The sequence below is a fragment of the Sminthopsis crassicaudata genome, chromosome 3, assembly GCF_048593235.1.
Source record: "Sminthopsis crassicaudata isolate SCR6 chromosome 3, ASM4859323v1, whole genome shotgun sequence".
NCBI classification, from domain to species: domain Eukaryota; kingdom Metazoa; phylum Chordata; class Mammalia; order Dasyuromorphia; family Dasyuridae; genus Sminthopsis; species Sminthopsis crassicaudata.
Window position 1 is genome coordinate 554,147,391 of NC_133619.1, and position 14,769 is coordinate 554,162,159.

Consider the following 14,769-nt stretch of genomic DNA (forward strand, 5'->3'; position numbering starts at 1 on the left):
TATAAAAACTATACAAAATGAAAAAAAGATAAAATTAATAGGAAGTGACATTTTGAAAAGAATATTTATTGATTAATGGTATAATAAGCCTTTTTTGTTCGTACTAAAATATTAGGCTTAATAATGATTTCAAATGATGGGGCATGATTTGTATTTTTTCTTTTAAACCTTAATTAAGGATTGAATGGATTAAATGAATTCAATAAAGATTGAACTGAATATAGTGATTTGTAAGTTTAATTCTAAACTCATTTAATACATGTCCCAAAGGCTCAGTGCTACCCTGAGACTTTTAGAACATGCTGTATTGATACTTCTTTTGCATGTCAATCACAGATAAAAAGGATACCTCAAAAAAGATGGAGATCAAAATGAAAAGGAATATTTCATTGGCTATGTTTACTAAATGATAATATTTATTTTAAAATCTCATCCACTAATTATGCAAAGGTTTTGGATAAAATTCATCTAGTAAGTTTTCATCTTCCTGATGTTACTCAATTACTCTCTCAGTCACTAAAGGGTAGCATTTCTATATTTTTAACAAATGAATTCAAAACCCACTTAAACTATTCATTTATAAGGTTTTTAAAAACAGATTAATCAGCTATGTTTCCAAGGTGATTTTTTGAGTAAAAATACTAGAGTTTTGTAGATAAAACTTATTTTTTCAACAAAGGGGGGAAGGAAACACAGGGAGAGTGAAAGAAAGATGGAAAAAAAGAAAGAAGAGAAGAGGAAGGAACTCAGAAAAGGAAATTAGACACACACATAGAAAAAGAGAGAGAGTCAGAGACTGAAAGACAAAGAGAGACACAGAATGAGAGAGAGCAATATCAGCTGAGTGAAAATTTAAGTTAAAAACCTAGGATGATGATTCCTCAATAGAAACAGGGAAGTTTAAAAGACAAGTAGATTTTGAGGGGTGAAGAGCAGAAAATTTTCCTGATCAGTTGCTATAAGTACCTGAGTTATGGTTATTTTATATTTATTTTGAAGGAATGATGGCTGAAGAAGCCATTGGAGATAAATAGTATATTTTTAAGAGAATAAATAAATAATTTTTAAGGAAAAAATAAATAAAAAGGTGGGATGCTGGGGTGTTGGGGTGCATTGGGTAAAGATAATATTGTGGCTGTGTTGGAGACAAGCCCATAATTAATTACTATGGGAGAGTGGAACGTGGTCCATTTTCTTACCCTCAGATTGTTAACCCTTTCAGATTAGGCTGCAGATATTTTTGGGTCACATTATGGTTCCCATTTTGAAGTTCAATGTACTGAATAATTTCAAAGTTCATTTCTAATGACACCATTCTGGGACAGGTGCACTGACAATAGTCTATGGACAAATGAGTTGGAAATATAAAAAGATACTCAGAGGGCACATTTTCCTTTCCATAGACTCAAAGGCAGTCAGTCACTCAAACCAATCTCTAAATATAGTGATTGCTATATTTATATACTACTGAGCTGCATAAAAGAAATGTTATCTTCAGTGCAGAAATCATGACGTTAGGTTGAGATGGTGATGGCTTCCCAACATAGCCATAGCCAGGGATTCTGGAACTTGAAGCAAATTAGCTAGTGATAGGAATGGGAGGCTTTGGGAAAGAGAGACACCTCGAAACTAGTGAATGCTCCATTATCACTGATCTGGTTGTTCTACATGGTGGGAGTCCTCAAGTTAAGCAGCTTGAGCAGTCAACCATAGTTGGCTGCTATTACACTGACACAATGGTCTAAGAAACTATCCCAAGGGAAGACAATGACAGCAGGAGGACTCTCAGAAGGAAGACTCCTAGATTAACATTCCCCCCGACACACACACATATCAAATATAATTCGGATGAATATCCTGACCATATCCTCAGCTTCTGCTGGCTCCATGCCATCTGGTACATGAGTGCTATAGGTAAAGTACCCTTCTAAGTATCAGTTCCCAAGTCCCTAGTACTAGTTATTTCTCCGTGAGTTATGACTCATTTCCAGAAATTGAGAATATTTGGGGTATGAGTAAAGCAAGGAATAGCATTGGTCAAATATAGGAAGCATTTTCCCAATAGCCACACTTGTTATCAGGTCCCACTTGTTCTCTCTTTCGCATAATTATTTTGAATTCATTTTGTATATGTTATATACATGTGCAGGTATATGTATATATATATATGTTCATATATGTATATGTGTACATGTCATATTTGTTAAAATGCAAGGTTTTTGAGAGCATGGTTTTCCTTTTGTCTTTATCTTCCCAAGATTTTGGAGACTATTTGGCACATATAAAGTGTTAATAGCATATAAAGGGTTAAGAGCACAGGTTTTAATATTGTACAATATTATAATGTAGTAATATAAAATTTTTATGTCTAGCACTAGCCACCTCTAGAGTTGGGGGGAGATGGAAAGAAAAAAAAAGAGAAAAAAAGAAATTTACATGATAATCTTATTCTATATTCAAAAGGAATAGCAAGTTGTATATAATAGACTTGCAGTTTCATGTGCAATTATATTTTTATTATGTTACGGAAATGGTTATTTGAATCCATAAATTAAAATAAACAAATAAGTAAAAAAATAATTGCATGGATTCTGGAAGTAAACAGTACCTAAAGGATCACCTAATCAGTGGTGTCAAACTCAAATAATGATGTAGCCCTGTGAGTCATATAAGAGAAAACTAAGCATGTTGATTCAGAAAACCACAAATTAGCATAATCTATGTTATACTGTAGTTTTGCTTATTTTGTTAAACATTTCCCAATAACATTTTAATCTAGTTCTGCACTGAGGAGTCAAAACTCCCAATTGTGGCTTGTGGGCATCAAGTTTAACTCCTCTGCTTAGCAACTCTCCCTCTTCCCAATAAATATGCACTTTACAGAACAGGAAACTGAGCTCCAGAGAGTTCAAATCAGATTATAATGAATAATAGCAAATCCAGGACTGGAACCTTGGCTACTATTTCAGTGCCCATTAAAGCATTCTGCAACCAGGGTGAGTGCTTCCCATCCTGATATCAGTACTACATGCAGGGCTGGTTTGTACCCTTTATTCTGAAACTATAGTGGTCAGAAGCATGTTTGCCCCAGACAAGGTTGATTCCATTCTGTATTTCCTTAGGGACTATGACATTATCCTTCCATGCCTTTGCTAAATCCCATTTGGGCTGTTACTGCCATATTTTATAGGATACTAAACATAAGTGGCATACCTGAGTGACTGGTAACTAGGGGGTACAGTCGACATTATGCCAGGCTTAAAGTCAGGGAAGGCTCTTCTTTGTGGGTTAAAATCTGGTCTCAGACACTTATTAGCAAGTCATTTGTACAAATCACCTGGGCAAATCACTTAACCCTGTTTGCCTCAGTTCTTATATATAAAAGGAGCTAGAGAAGAAAATGGCAAACCACTTCAGTATTTGGAAAACCTCAAAAAGTGTCACAAAGCATTGGACATGACTTAGACATAATACAATACCTGACTGGCACTCAGATCCTCCAAAGTATGGCACTCAATAGCTAATGTGTGAGAAAAAGACTCCATCTTTATAACAATAGTCATAAAACACAGATAAGCAAAAAGAATGACTGACCTGGTGTAATCGTCCTCAACAAGCATGTGCTTTGGAATTGGTGAGTACCTTCCAGGTGAGATGGGCGGCAGGGAAGATTTGTACTCTAAAGTGCCGTTGTTGCCAGAGAGAATGTGATTTTCCATTGGTGGAGAATAAGCTAGCAGGAGAAAAGAAAACACAATTTTTAATCAACATCTGATTCCTTACATGCCAAGAGATATGTTAAAAATAGATAGACTCTAATGTCCACTGTGGACAATGGCAGCCAAATAGGAATGTGGAATTTATGGTATATTTGCATTTAACATACACAAACAAATGGTGACCTTTATAGTTGGCAACATATAATAATAGAAGTATCAACAAAGCAAGTTAGCATAATTAAGAGAAGGGAAACAGTTGGAAGGGACAAGTAGTGCACACGTTTTCAAGGCAATGATTAATTTTCTATTGAAATGGAAATGTTAACTTTCTAATTGTAGATCCAGTCATTCTTTTCAAATGATTAATATCTAACCATCAAAAGCAAAATGCTATTGGGAGAAGGTCCATTCAGCATGAAATTCTTCTTCCACCCCAAAATAGTCTTGTACTTTTATTTATGGAATATTACGGCTTCCAAAGATTTAAAGTCAAGAATCACCCCAAAGGTAATGGAGAGGAAAATAAATGGTGGCTGTAGGCAAACTATACTACTTTAAAAGTAAGAGACTATGAGGATGAAATAATGTACCAAGTATCATCAAAGAAATATAAGATTGAAAAAGAAAATGAGTTGGTCATAGTACAGGATTAGAGAATAACTGATGGTATGGCCCATATAGTCTATAGGAATTAGAATGTTCTTTTGTTAAAAACATGTGTATTTAGTAATTAGGGAACTCCCCACTTTGCAGCTATCCCTACTTTATAAGTGAGCAAGGAAAAGGTAGCTCTAAGCCATGATAGTGCAAGCCATAAATTTATACCCACTTGATAGGATAAAGCTAAATTATCCACAGAGGCTTATTCCCCACTAAGCTCATCCAGTTAATCACAGAATTCATCTGATCAAACCACTATGTTCTTAAAAATACAACTGAAATATTTCCCTCATTGTTTAATGTTGAACTAAGGCTATGAATCTTGCCTAATCCTAGGCCTGACTAGGCATCCCACCTCATGATTTCAGGATCATAGATTTAGATCACTGATTTAGATCTAGAAATGACATCAGAAGCCATCTTAGAAGCCAAAAACAGTAAAGGGAGACTTTACTTGAATTTAAATAATTTTGGATTCAAAAGCTAACTGAGACACTTATTAGCTGTATGTCCTTGGACAATTAACTTAAATCTGAGCCTCAGTTTCCACATCTATCGATTGAAAAATTTAAAAGAACCTACCTCGCAGGGTTCCTTTGAGGATTAAATGCAATAATATATGAAAAATACTTAGTAAATTTTTAAATCTCATGTAAAAGCAATTACTTTCAAGTCTAACCCCTTTAGTTTACAAAGGATGGAACTGAGGTTCAAATTTTTTAAATTTGTCTGTTTTTCAACATTCACCTTTTTTCCTCTCCTTATAATCCCCTAAATTTAACCAAAAAATAATAATAATAAAACTCATATAACAAATGTATAGAGTCAAAGCAAATCTTCACTTTGTCAATATCAAAAAATATATCTTATTCTGCATTTTGAGTTCACCACCTGTTTTATAGGAAGTAGGAAGCAGATCAGCATCAATCCTTTCCAAAGAGTCTAAATAGTTGGTCTGACAGGTAAATGCCATATTTGGGACCTGAACTCTGATCTTCTCTAAGTGCAATAATTTTTCAACTATAGAGTGCTATCACCTGACGTCTATTTCCTATAAACCTCTGGCTATATTTCTGAATAATTTTTCCAGACTCCTGTTCTTATTTCCCCAAAACTGACCATATATGATGTTCATGAAGTGTCATGACCTCATTTTTTTTTTTTTGGTAAATACTTTTTTCCAGGATTGTTTTGAATCTTTATGGACAACTGTTAAAAATTCATCCATATTTCTATAATGGATACCTAAAATAAAATGGGTTTCAGCTTCATTCCTGGTTGAAAAAGAATCAAATATCCTCTGGAAGTAGTCTTGGAATCCTCATTTTAAGAAAACCAATATCTGTCCTAATGGGCAGGTAACAAATTAGTCAACCCTTATATTTCTCTCTAGAGAGCTATCCCAGGCAGAGAGAGGTTAAACTACTTGCTTAAGACCACAATGCTAATTAATGGCATGTGGATTTGCAATTAGAATGCTGAGGTTTCACAGTCCCAGTCTCCTACTGAGACCTAATGCTGCCTTTCATTTCCCAACTATTTTATCTATGGATAGCTCCAAAATAATTTTTGAGGTTTTATGTGGAAAGGCAGAATGGATTTACATCTAGTTACAGGAGACAGCATCCTTTAGCTGAGGCCCTCAGTGACTTTTCAAAGGGTTCAGACAATGGCCACAAGTAGCAGCTGGCTTCCTGTGGTCCAAGCAGGTCATTACAGTGCCAGTCTTCCTCCCACTTCCACAGCCATTTTTTTTCTCCCTTGCAAATGAAAAAATAAATTCAGAGGAAATGGTAGCTCTGATAATGGAGAATGGAGGACAATGATTTAAAACTTTAACTCCAACACCTCCCCTAGGGCTATTTTCTCCCATTAGTTTTTTTTTTTTTGACTAGACACCCTTTTTCCAGTATAGTGTCACCCTCATCTTATTTCAGAAGATATTAGGATTTCTCTCATGAAGCATTAATCATGCCTTTTGGCACTTGAGAAATACCAATTTTAAAATACGGTTACAAAAAAATTACTGCAATCACACTGTATTACACAGCACATTAAGCATTTCCAATACAGTGATCAAGGAGAAATTGCTAAGGGTCCTCATCTGTTATCTTCCTCATCTCATCAAGAGACATGGGTCTTAGGAGCATAGTGAGGGAGGGAGCTGGAATGTACTTTTTATGGCTAAAAAGGGTGATGATCTAAAGTGATTAAGGTTTTACATTATTCCAGTTCAGGCAAGGTAGGAAGCTGATGGAATGACCATCTTACTTAGTACTTACAGTGAGTAATATCAGGTGGGCCATAAGGATCTGTCATATAAATGGTGGTTGGTTTGCCAACTTTTAGATAAACTACATCTGAAGTATTCTTCAATATAGCTACAGCTTCTTCGTGTGTTACTTCTTCTAGACTGTAGTTATTTACCTTGAAGAAAAAAAAAAGGGGAAAAAACTCAGCAAAAGTAGGATCACTCTGAGCAGAACCAGGAGAACAATTTATATAATAACAATACCACAAAGACTGCCAACTTGAAAATAACTTAAGAACTCTTTTTTTTCAAGCAATCTTATATTTTACAGCACTTTTATTTATTTTTTTATTTTAAATAGTAATTGTTCCAAATATATGCAGAGATAATTTTCAACATCCACCTTTGCAAAACTTTGTGACGTAGTCTTATCAATCCAATAAATAATTGTGCTTCCAGAGAAGCAATGACAAAACATATTTATAGATGTGTGTATTTATATGTGTGTATGCACATATGCAAACACATTTATATAAACATATGTAGTATTTGTATAGTAAAATGGGAATTTGGTTGCACATTCGTCCTATAAATGATAGTTTGTTTTCCAGCTTCTAGATCAATTATAAATGAAATGTTCTTCAATACTGATACAGCTTCTTCATCTGTTTTGTGTTTTTTGATATAGGGGAGGGGAAGAAGAATATGGGAATGGAATGAAATAAACATTTAGTGCATACTATGTTCCAAGCATGTAACAAATATTATCTTATTTGATGGTGGGAGGGAAAGAAAGTACATTTTTATTCACTGAAAAAGAAAAAAATACATTTAATGAAAGGAAAAAAAAAAAAAGAATTAGGGCCAATGAATAAAGTTTTCTAGTTAAGCAAAGCCACCACAGAAGATATTCATGAGTGTGACCTGAAACAGATGACACATTTCCGTAGCATGAAAATAGCAATTAGAAGAGAATAGACAAGTTCATGGTGCTAATAAATATAAAATAAATTTCATGCTCTAATCAAATTGGATGAGCTTCTTATCTTGAACTATTGCTGATTTTTTATGCCTCTTGGCTCCCTGTAAGTTAGAGGGCCCAAAATATTGTCCTTCTTATCACAGTTTGAATTTCTGCTAATGGTTTTAAAGCACAACTCAAAATGGGCCTTCTTCACAAAGTTCTCCTGATCCACCTCAATCAAACCTAGTTATAGCTCCTTTTTTAAAAGTTCCTTCTAAAAAATTGACTAAATTTTACCTTTTCCTCATCTCCTAACACACTGCTCTGTGAACAGGAGTCACTTCATAAAGTTTGTGTTATTCTCTCAGCCTATTCCCTCTTCTACATGGCAGCCCTTCAAATGCTTGGAGGCACCTATTATATTCCCCATAAGCCTTCTCTGCTTAAGGTTGCTTAAAGAAGAATGGAAGCAGATGGAAGAAGTGTTCGCACTGAAAGGAATCATCAGAAATGGTTTCATATATTTTGACCATGGTATTGAGAGGTACCAGTACAAGCAGTACAATAAAGAAAAGCCTTTTTCCTTTTACACAGTGGATTGGCAGGTGAATAGATAAGAATTCTACTGCCAAATAACTAGTTGGGTTGAATGAAAAGCAGTCCTAACTTCAGTAGGCTCTTGACAATGTTTCATCCCCAATTACAGGAGAGGGAGGAAAGCATGATATTTATGAAGCTGTCAGCAAATGACAGAGAAGTGTGCACCTACCCTTTTTCTCTTTCAAATGGGTAGAATAAGACCACCAGAAACATCACCTTGAAAACTGTTAGGGGTTTGACACTTATTTCACTGTATTCTAACAGTCAGAAAAGTGTATAAGGTCAGAGAAGATATGGAACAAAAATGGGAATTTGATGTCAATTCAGCCAATACACATAAAGTACCTGCTGTATATAGAATTTTGTGTACTGGGTGAGATACTAAAGTAAGAAATAAGATATGTCCTGTTCACAAGTAGCTTATAAACTGGTAAGAAAATTGGACAGGCAACTATAATACAATCATGAGACACCAGGATAGCTTAGAGGATAGAGTCTTGGATCTTAACTAGCTATGAGAAGCAAGGTAAGTTTTCTCTCAGTTTGCTTCCTCACCAGTTAAATAAGTATAATAATAATATAATAATGGCACCCACCTCACAGAATTATTTTAAGGCTCCAATGAGATAACACATGTAAAGTGCTTTGCAAACCTCAAAGTATAATACAAATATTAGCCATCAGCTTTTATATATTAAAATTGCACCATAATTATTTAAGAGAACTTAAATTGTGTTGTTCAGCCTGAAAGAGGGCAATAATTAGTGATTGCTGAGATCAGGGAAGTTTGGAGAAAGAGGGCATTTTACAAGAGTCTTGACATTGTTGAGACTTCATCAGCAGAAATCAATCATGATCACAGATTTGTTAAATGCCAACTATGTATCAGAAACTGAGCTAAGCATTGGAGATACAGATGAAAGTGAAACAGACCCTACCCTCAAGAAGTCTATTGGAGAAGATTTCATATATATATATATATATATATATATATATATATATATATATATATATATATGTCAGTCAAGTTAATGCAAATACAAGTTAATTTTGGGAGGAATGAAGAGGAAAGGGAAGGAAATAAGAAAGAAAGAAAGAAAGAAAGAAAGAAAGAAAGAAAGAAAGAAAGAAAGAAAGAAAGAAAGAAAGAAAGAAAGAAAGAAAGGAAGGAAGGAAGGAAGGAAGGAAGGAAGGAAGGAAGGAAGGAAGGAAGGAAGGAAGGAAGGAAGGAAGGAAGGAAGGAAGGAAGGAAGGAAGGAAGGAAGGAAGGAAGGAAGGAAGGAAGGAAGGAAGGAAGGAAGGAAGGAAGAAAGGAAGGAAGAAAGAAAGGAAGAAAGAAGGAAAGAAAGAAAGAAAGAAAGAAAGAAAGAAAGAAAGAAAGAAAGAAAGAAAGAAAGAAAGAAAGAAAGAAAGAAAGAAAGAAAGAAAGAAAGAAAGAAAGAAAGAAAGAAAGAAAGAAAGAAAGAAAGAAAGAAAGAAAGAAAGAAAGAAAGAAAGAAAGAAAGGAAAGAAAGGAAAGAAAGAAAGAAAGTAAGTTAGTTTGGTTTAATACATGATAAGTCTATAAAGGGTCAGTTGTAAAGAAATTTACCAAAACCAAATGGCAGAGTTTATATTTGATCCTTAATGGATTAAGAAGAAAGACAGTGTAAGGGTATCAAACATAGTCAGACTCAGGCTTTTGGCAAGTTATTTTGGCAGCTGTCTGGAAGATGGACTGTTAGAAGGGAGATACTTGAGGCAGGAAGACTAGTGGATGAGAGAGGGTGGTAGAGTGGGAAGAACACTGAATTTGGAGTTTAGTCTAGAGTTAGTCTTTCATTTACCAAATGGGCAAGTTCCTTAACCTCTGTGATCTTTGGTTTCTTCTTCATAGACCAAAGGGGGGATGGCAATGTTTATGTCCCTTATTTCACAGGGTGATTATGAGAAAATGACTATGAATATGTTATTCATTACTGTGATTAAAAGTATGGGGGAGGGAATATTCTTGAAATTTTGAAAAAAGCCAATTCAAGGAAGACTAATGATTTTTTTCACCCAGTGATTCAAACATTCTATAATTTGATTGGCTTTGGTTAAGGATTGCTAGTGGCTTTGTAGAAACAAAAAACCCTTACTGAGATGTGCTTTTGTGGTGATGTCCACCAACTTGTTTTATTTATTTTCCAGAAAGTATATTCCTTGGTGAAAATCTTCTGTGTGCATTTCCTGGGAACATCTGTGAGCTGTTGAGTTTAATTAGGATACCGCTGATGAGGCTTGTATGTGGTCTTTTGAAAGCTCTAGAATAGTATGGGAGCTCTCCCAAGAAGTCTTCTTTTGTGCTGAAGTCTTCAAATTGTATTGCACAAAAGTGGGTCTGTTTGGGTTAATTATGTATGTGTATTATCCTATGAACTCTCAAGACAATGGGGCTACAGCTGGTGCTGATTGTCTGGAGAGGGTGCAGCTGATTGGCTGATGACTCTTGTGATTGTTACTTCCCCTGAATCAAGGACCTTAGAATGTTCAACCTTGGAAGAGTCTTTACAGATCATTTCAGCACCTCTTCTCCCTGTCTTTTTACAGAAGAGGCGACTAAAGCCCAGAAATGAGGGGGAGGGTTACTTGTCCAAGAAAATACAGCTACTGAATATTTAAGCAGAAGGACTTAAACATGGGTCTCTTAATTCTTAATCCAATGTTGTTTCTATAATTTACAGAGTCCATCTAGTTAGGCTTTCTTATTTTATAATTGAAGTAAAGTCTACAGAGATAAAAGTGAGTTTCTTGAGATCTCATAGGTAGTGGAGGGTGGAACTAGAATTAAAACCCAGATTGAACCCCAAGTCATCCTATTAAATGCATAGCCCTTTCTAGGATGAATGCTGTACAGCATCCGATTTTCTCTGGCACTGTCTGGGATAGATGGTGAGGGCCGAGCAGTCAGTTATCCACTTCAGAAAGCAATCCTGAGACTCTGAAGGAGGTGTTGTATGGTGGGCACATCACATGTGCTAGATGGTGGTCTCCTCATCTTAGCAAAGAGAACAGAGCACAAGGAAAGCTGTTGGTGACATGACTCAGAAAGAAGATGAAATGCTAGTGTGAGCTCGGGGGAGTAGGGCAAATTCCAGATGAACAAGAAGGTGCCAGGGGATGTGCTGGCCAACTCAGGATAAATTAGGCTGTGTAGGAGTTTAAACTAGTGCCTGGCGAATGAACACAATAGAACAGAGGTACAGAGTGGTGTGGAGGAGGATGGTGGTGGTGGGGAAGGAATGGAAGTACTTGCCACAAGCAACAAAATAAGCAGATGATGGATATGGGAAGATGAATATGCAGTCAACAATGTCAGGATTGGAGGCAAACCAGAAAATGAATTAGGGAGTAGGAAGTGGGTTGGGAAGGGCATCTAAACTGCAATTTGAGAAACTATGAGGCCTTCAAAAATGTCAGGAATAAGTTTGTATTCCCAGCATCCAGGAAAATCCCTGATAAAGTTCCTGCCATCTTTGGATTGCTCTAACTTTTATCAAATATTTTCTTATAATTATATTTATTAAATATATTTACTTATTCTGTACATGCTGTATATGTTTATTAAATATATATGTACATATATAGTATAGATAATAAGCATATACAGTTTTTACAGAACATATATGATTATAATATGTAATATGTACTTGCATATATCACACATACACTTGTATACACACTTGTTTTCTCTTCTCTTGGAATATAGGCTCCTTGAGATTAGGAACGAGCTTAATAAATGCTTATTGAATTAAAACTTCTTGACATTATTTTCAATTAAAAAAATTAGCTGGGGCAGCTAGGTGGCGCAGTGGATAGAGCATAGAGTACCAGCCCTGAAGTCAGAAGGACCCGAGTTCAAATCTGGTCTCAGACAGTTAACACTTCCTAGCTGTGTGACCCTGGGCAAGTCACTTAACCCCAATTATCTCAGCAAAAATAAATAAATAAATAAAATATAACAAGAGCTTGCATTTACATGTTTATTTGTGGCTTTTATTAGCATGGGATACTCCTAGAACATGAATAGAGTCTTAAATTTCTGTGTCCATGAAATTTGTCATAAGATCAGAGATTCAAAGGCACATAGGATCTTGAGCCATGACAGAATTCCAGAATTAGAACTAGTGAAACTCATACTCCTGTCCCCTAAAGAATTTCTTTTAATGTATACCCAACAAACATTTTTCCCAGCCTTGCCACAAAGCCCTCCAGTGAAAGAAAACTATTACTTAGAGGCTTTATTTAGATTTTTTTTTTTTTGACTAAGTGAAAGAGTAGATTTTTTGCCTCAATTGTTAACTAATTACTGAATGTAACCTCAATTAAACTGAGACTTGTTGAAGGAAAACCTTAGCTTATAAAGGCCAAGGTCTCCTATTATCTCTAGGGCCCCCTCCAGCCATCTTGATCTTGCCCCTGGACCCAGATGATTTTGGAGGAGAAAGTGAGGCAGGTGTCCTTCCTTGCCCAGCCCTCTCTCACTTAAATCCAATTCACTTGCATGTCATGGCATCCCCTCCCTGACAGCATGGTCTTCTTCAAGAATAAAGGACAAACAGTAACAACTTCTTGTTTTTAGGACATTTTTCCTGTGCTTTGTATTTTTTGATTATATTTATTTTCTCTGTATTTGAGACTATATAGACTTTTAAACTTTAATAGTTCAAACTGCCCTTCAACTTTTGGGATATATACAATACTCATCATTTTCCTTAAGAATGTAAACTCCTTGAGAATAAGAAATGTTTTGTTCTTTATGTTTTTATTCCCTAGTGCCAAGTATGGTTCCTGACATATAGCAGTCATTTTCTCAATGCTTGTTGATTAATTAGTTGATTTAATTTGTCTCTTGGCAGCTCTCACTCATTGCTTCTTGTTCTGTCTTCTGGGGCCAAACAGAACTTGCCTCATCCTTCCTCCACATGCTGTCTCTTCATGTATTGGCAGAGAGCTATGAATGGCATCCTGGTTTGGTGGATAGAATGTTGGATATGGAGAAATGAAGACCTGACTTTATTATTGCCTCAGGTATTTGACAGTAGTTGACCACAGAAAAATCACTCAGCTTCATAATGAGATCATGCAGTACACACTTCAAAGGCTGCTCTTGAGGCTCCAATAAAAGACGATATTTATGTATACATATATTGTATTTAACATATACTTTAACATGTTTAACATGTATGGGACTGCCTGCCATCTAGCAGAGGGGTGGAGGGAAGGAGGGGAATAGAGGTGTTTGCAATGGCCAATGTTGAAAAATTACCCATGCATATGTTTTGTCAATAAAAAGCTAGAGTAATAATTAAAAAAGAAAAATTGCTCATGCATATGTTTTGTAAATAAAAAGCTTTAATAAAGTAAAAAGATGATATTTAAAGAATTTTGTAACTTTTAAAGCTCTTTATAAACATTAATTGTTATAATTTTACAGATGAGAAGTGAGATGATTTGTCTATGGTCATATAATTGGTGAGCAGAGCCAAATCTAGGTCTTTTGACCTCAAAACTAGTACTTTTTTTGTACTAATGATAGTAACATTCACATACCACTTGAAGATTTGTAGAGCATTGTTTAACATTTTGATCCCTAAGAGATAGACACTATTATTGTTCCTATTTTGCCTATGACAGTGACTTGCTCAGGATCACACAGCCAGCAAAATCAGAGTCAAGTACGATGAGGCTCATTTCTGGAAGGGCAGCTGAGAGGTAGGGGATTTACTGAGGTGAAGTGGGCCACTCAGAATGTGTCCGCTAAGGTATGCTGAGTTCAGGATCATTGTACAAGGGATACCCAACCCAAAGTAAAAATTACTGAGGGTTTGAAATTTGAAGCATGGGGTGTAAATAGCTTTAGAAAAAGAATATTACAGAAGGACCCAGCTGGTGATTCAAAGGAGCTGGATAATCTGTACTTCCTTGCTCGAAGGGAAGGGGAAGGGAAAGATAAGGATGGAATTCAGTAAGAGAGGAAACATAATGTGTTTTGTGCTTTGAAGAAAGAGAACTCATCTTCCTTTTGTTTCCAGCAATCTGTCTTTCAGAAGCTTCTAGTCATTTATTTTTTACACAATATGCACTGAATCATTTCTTTTCAAACCTTCCCTGATCTTCCAAGCTTGGCACCTACCCGGAGGGCAGGTCTATTTTTTTCCCCTCTTACATAAGACAGACGATCTGTTCCTATTCCAGGTGCATTTTTTTAAACTATGTTTTAAATTTAAGACATTTAAGAATTATGTCTTAGTTATTTTGGGGGAAAAAAAGTTACCTTGACAATGAGTGTCAAGAAAAATGGTAAAAGAGGTTGAGCTGGTAGCATGAAGCCAGGAAACATTTTTGACAGATTTCCAATGACTTTATTATTATTGTTATTTTAGAATGTGAAAATCACTCCAGAATTATAAATAGAGCTAAAAAAAAAAGTCAGCCCACAACACTTGGCATGACACTGCATTTGTAACAGGTAGAGAACAGTGTACAGAGTGGTTGCTAGAAAGAATATAATATATAGACCAGGAGGGTTTGAGGTCATATCATCAGAGGTT

General features: G+C 35.6%; 1 protein-coding gene across 26 annotated transcripts in view; it reads right to left on the reverse strand.

The window, feature by feature from the left end:
• The window catches only part of DLG2 (discs large MAGUK scaffold protein 2), a 2,604,243-nt gene that overhangs the window by 636,864 nt on the left and 1,952,610 nt on the right, over positions 1 to 14,769 (reverse strand). For all 26 annotated transcript variants that reach the window (XM_074304592.1, XM_074304594.1, XM_074304589.1 and 23 more), the window contains 2 exons: positions 6,662 to 6,806; positions 3,595 to 3,733 (listed from right to left, as the gene is read on the reverse strand). In XM_074304592.1, the coding sequence (XP_074160693.1) occupies positions 3,595 to 3,733; positions 6,662 to 6,806 (284 nt within the window). The remainder of the gene's footprint in view (positions 1 to 3,594; positions 3,734 to 6,661; positions 6,807 to 14,769) is intronic.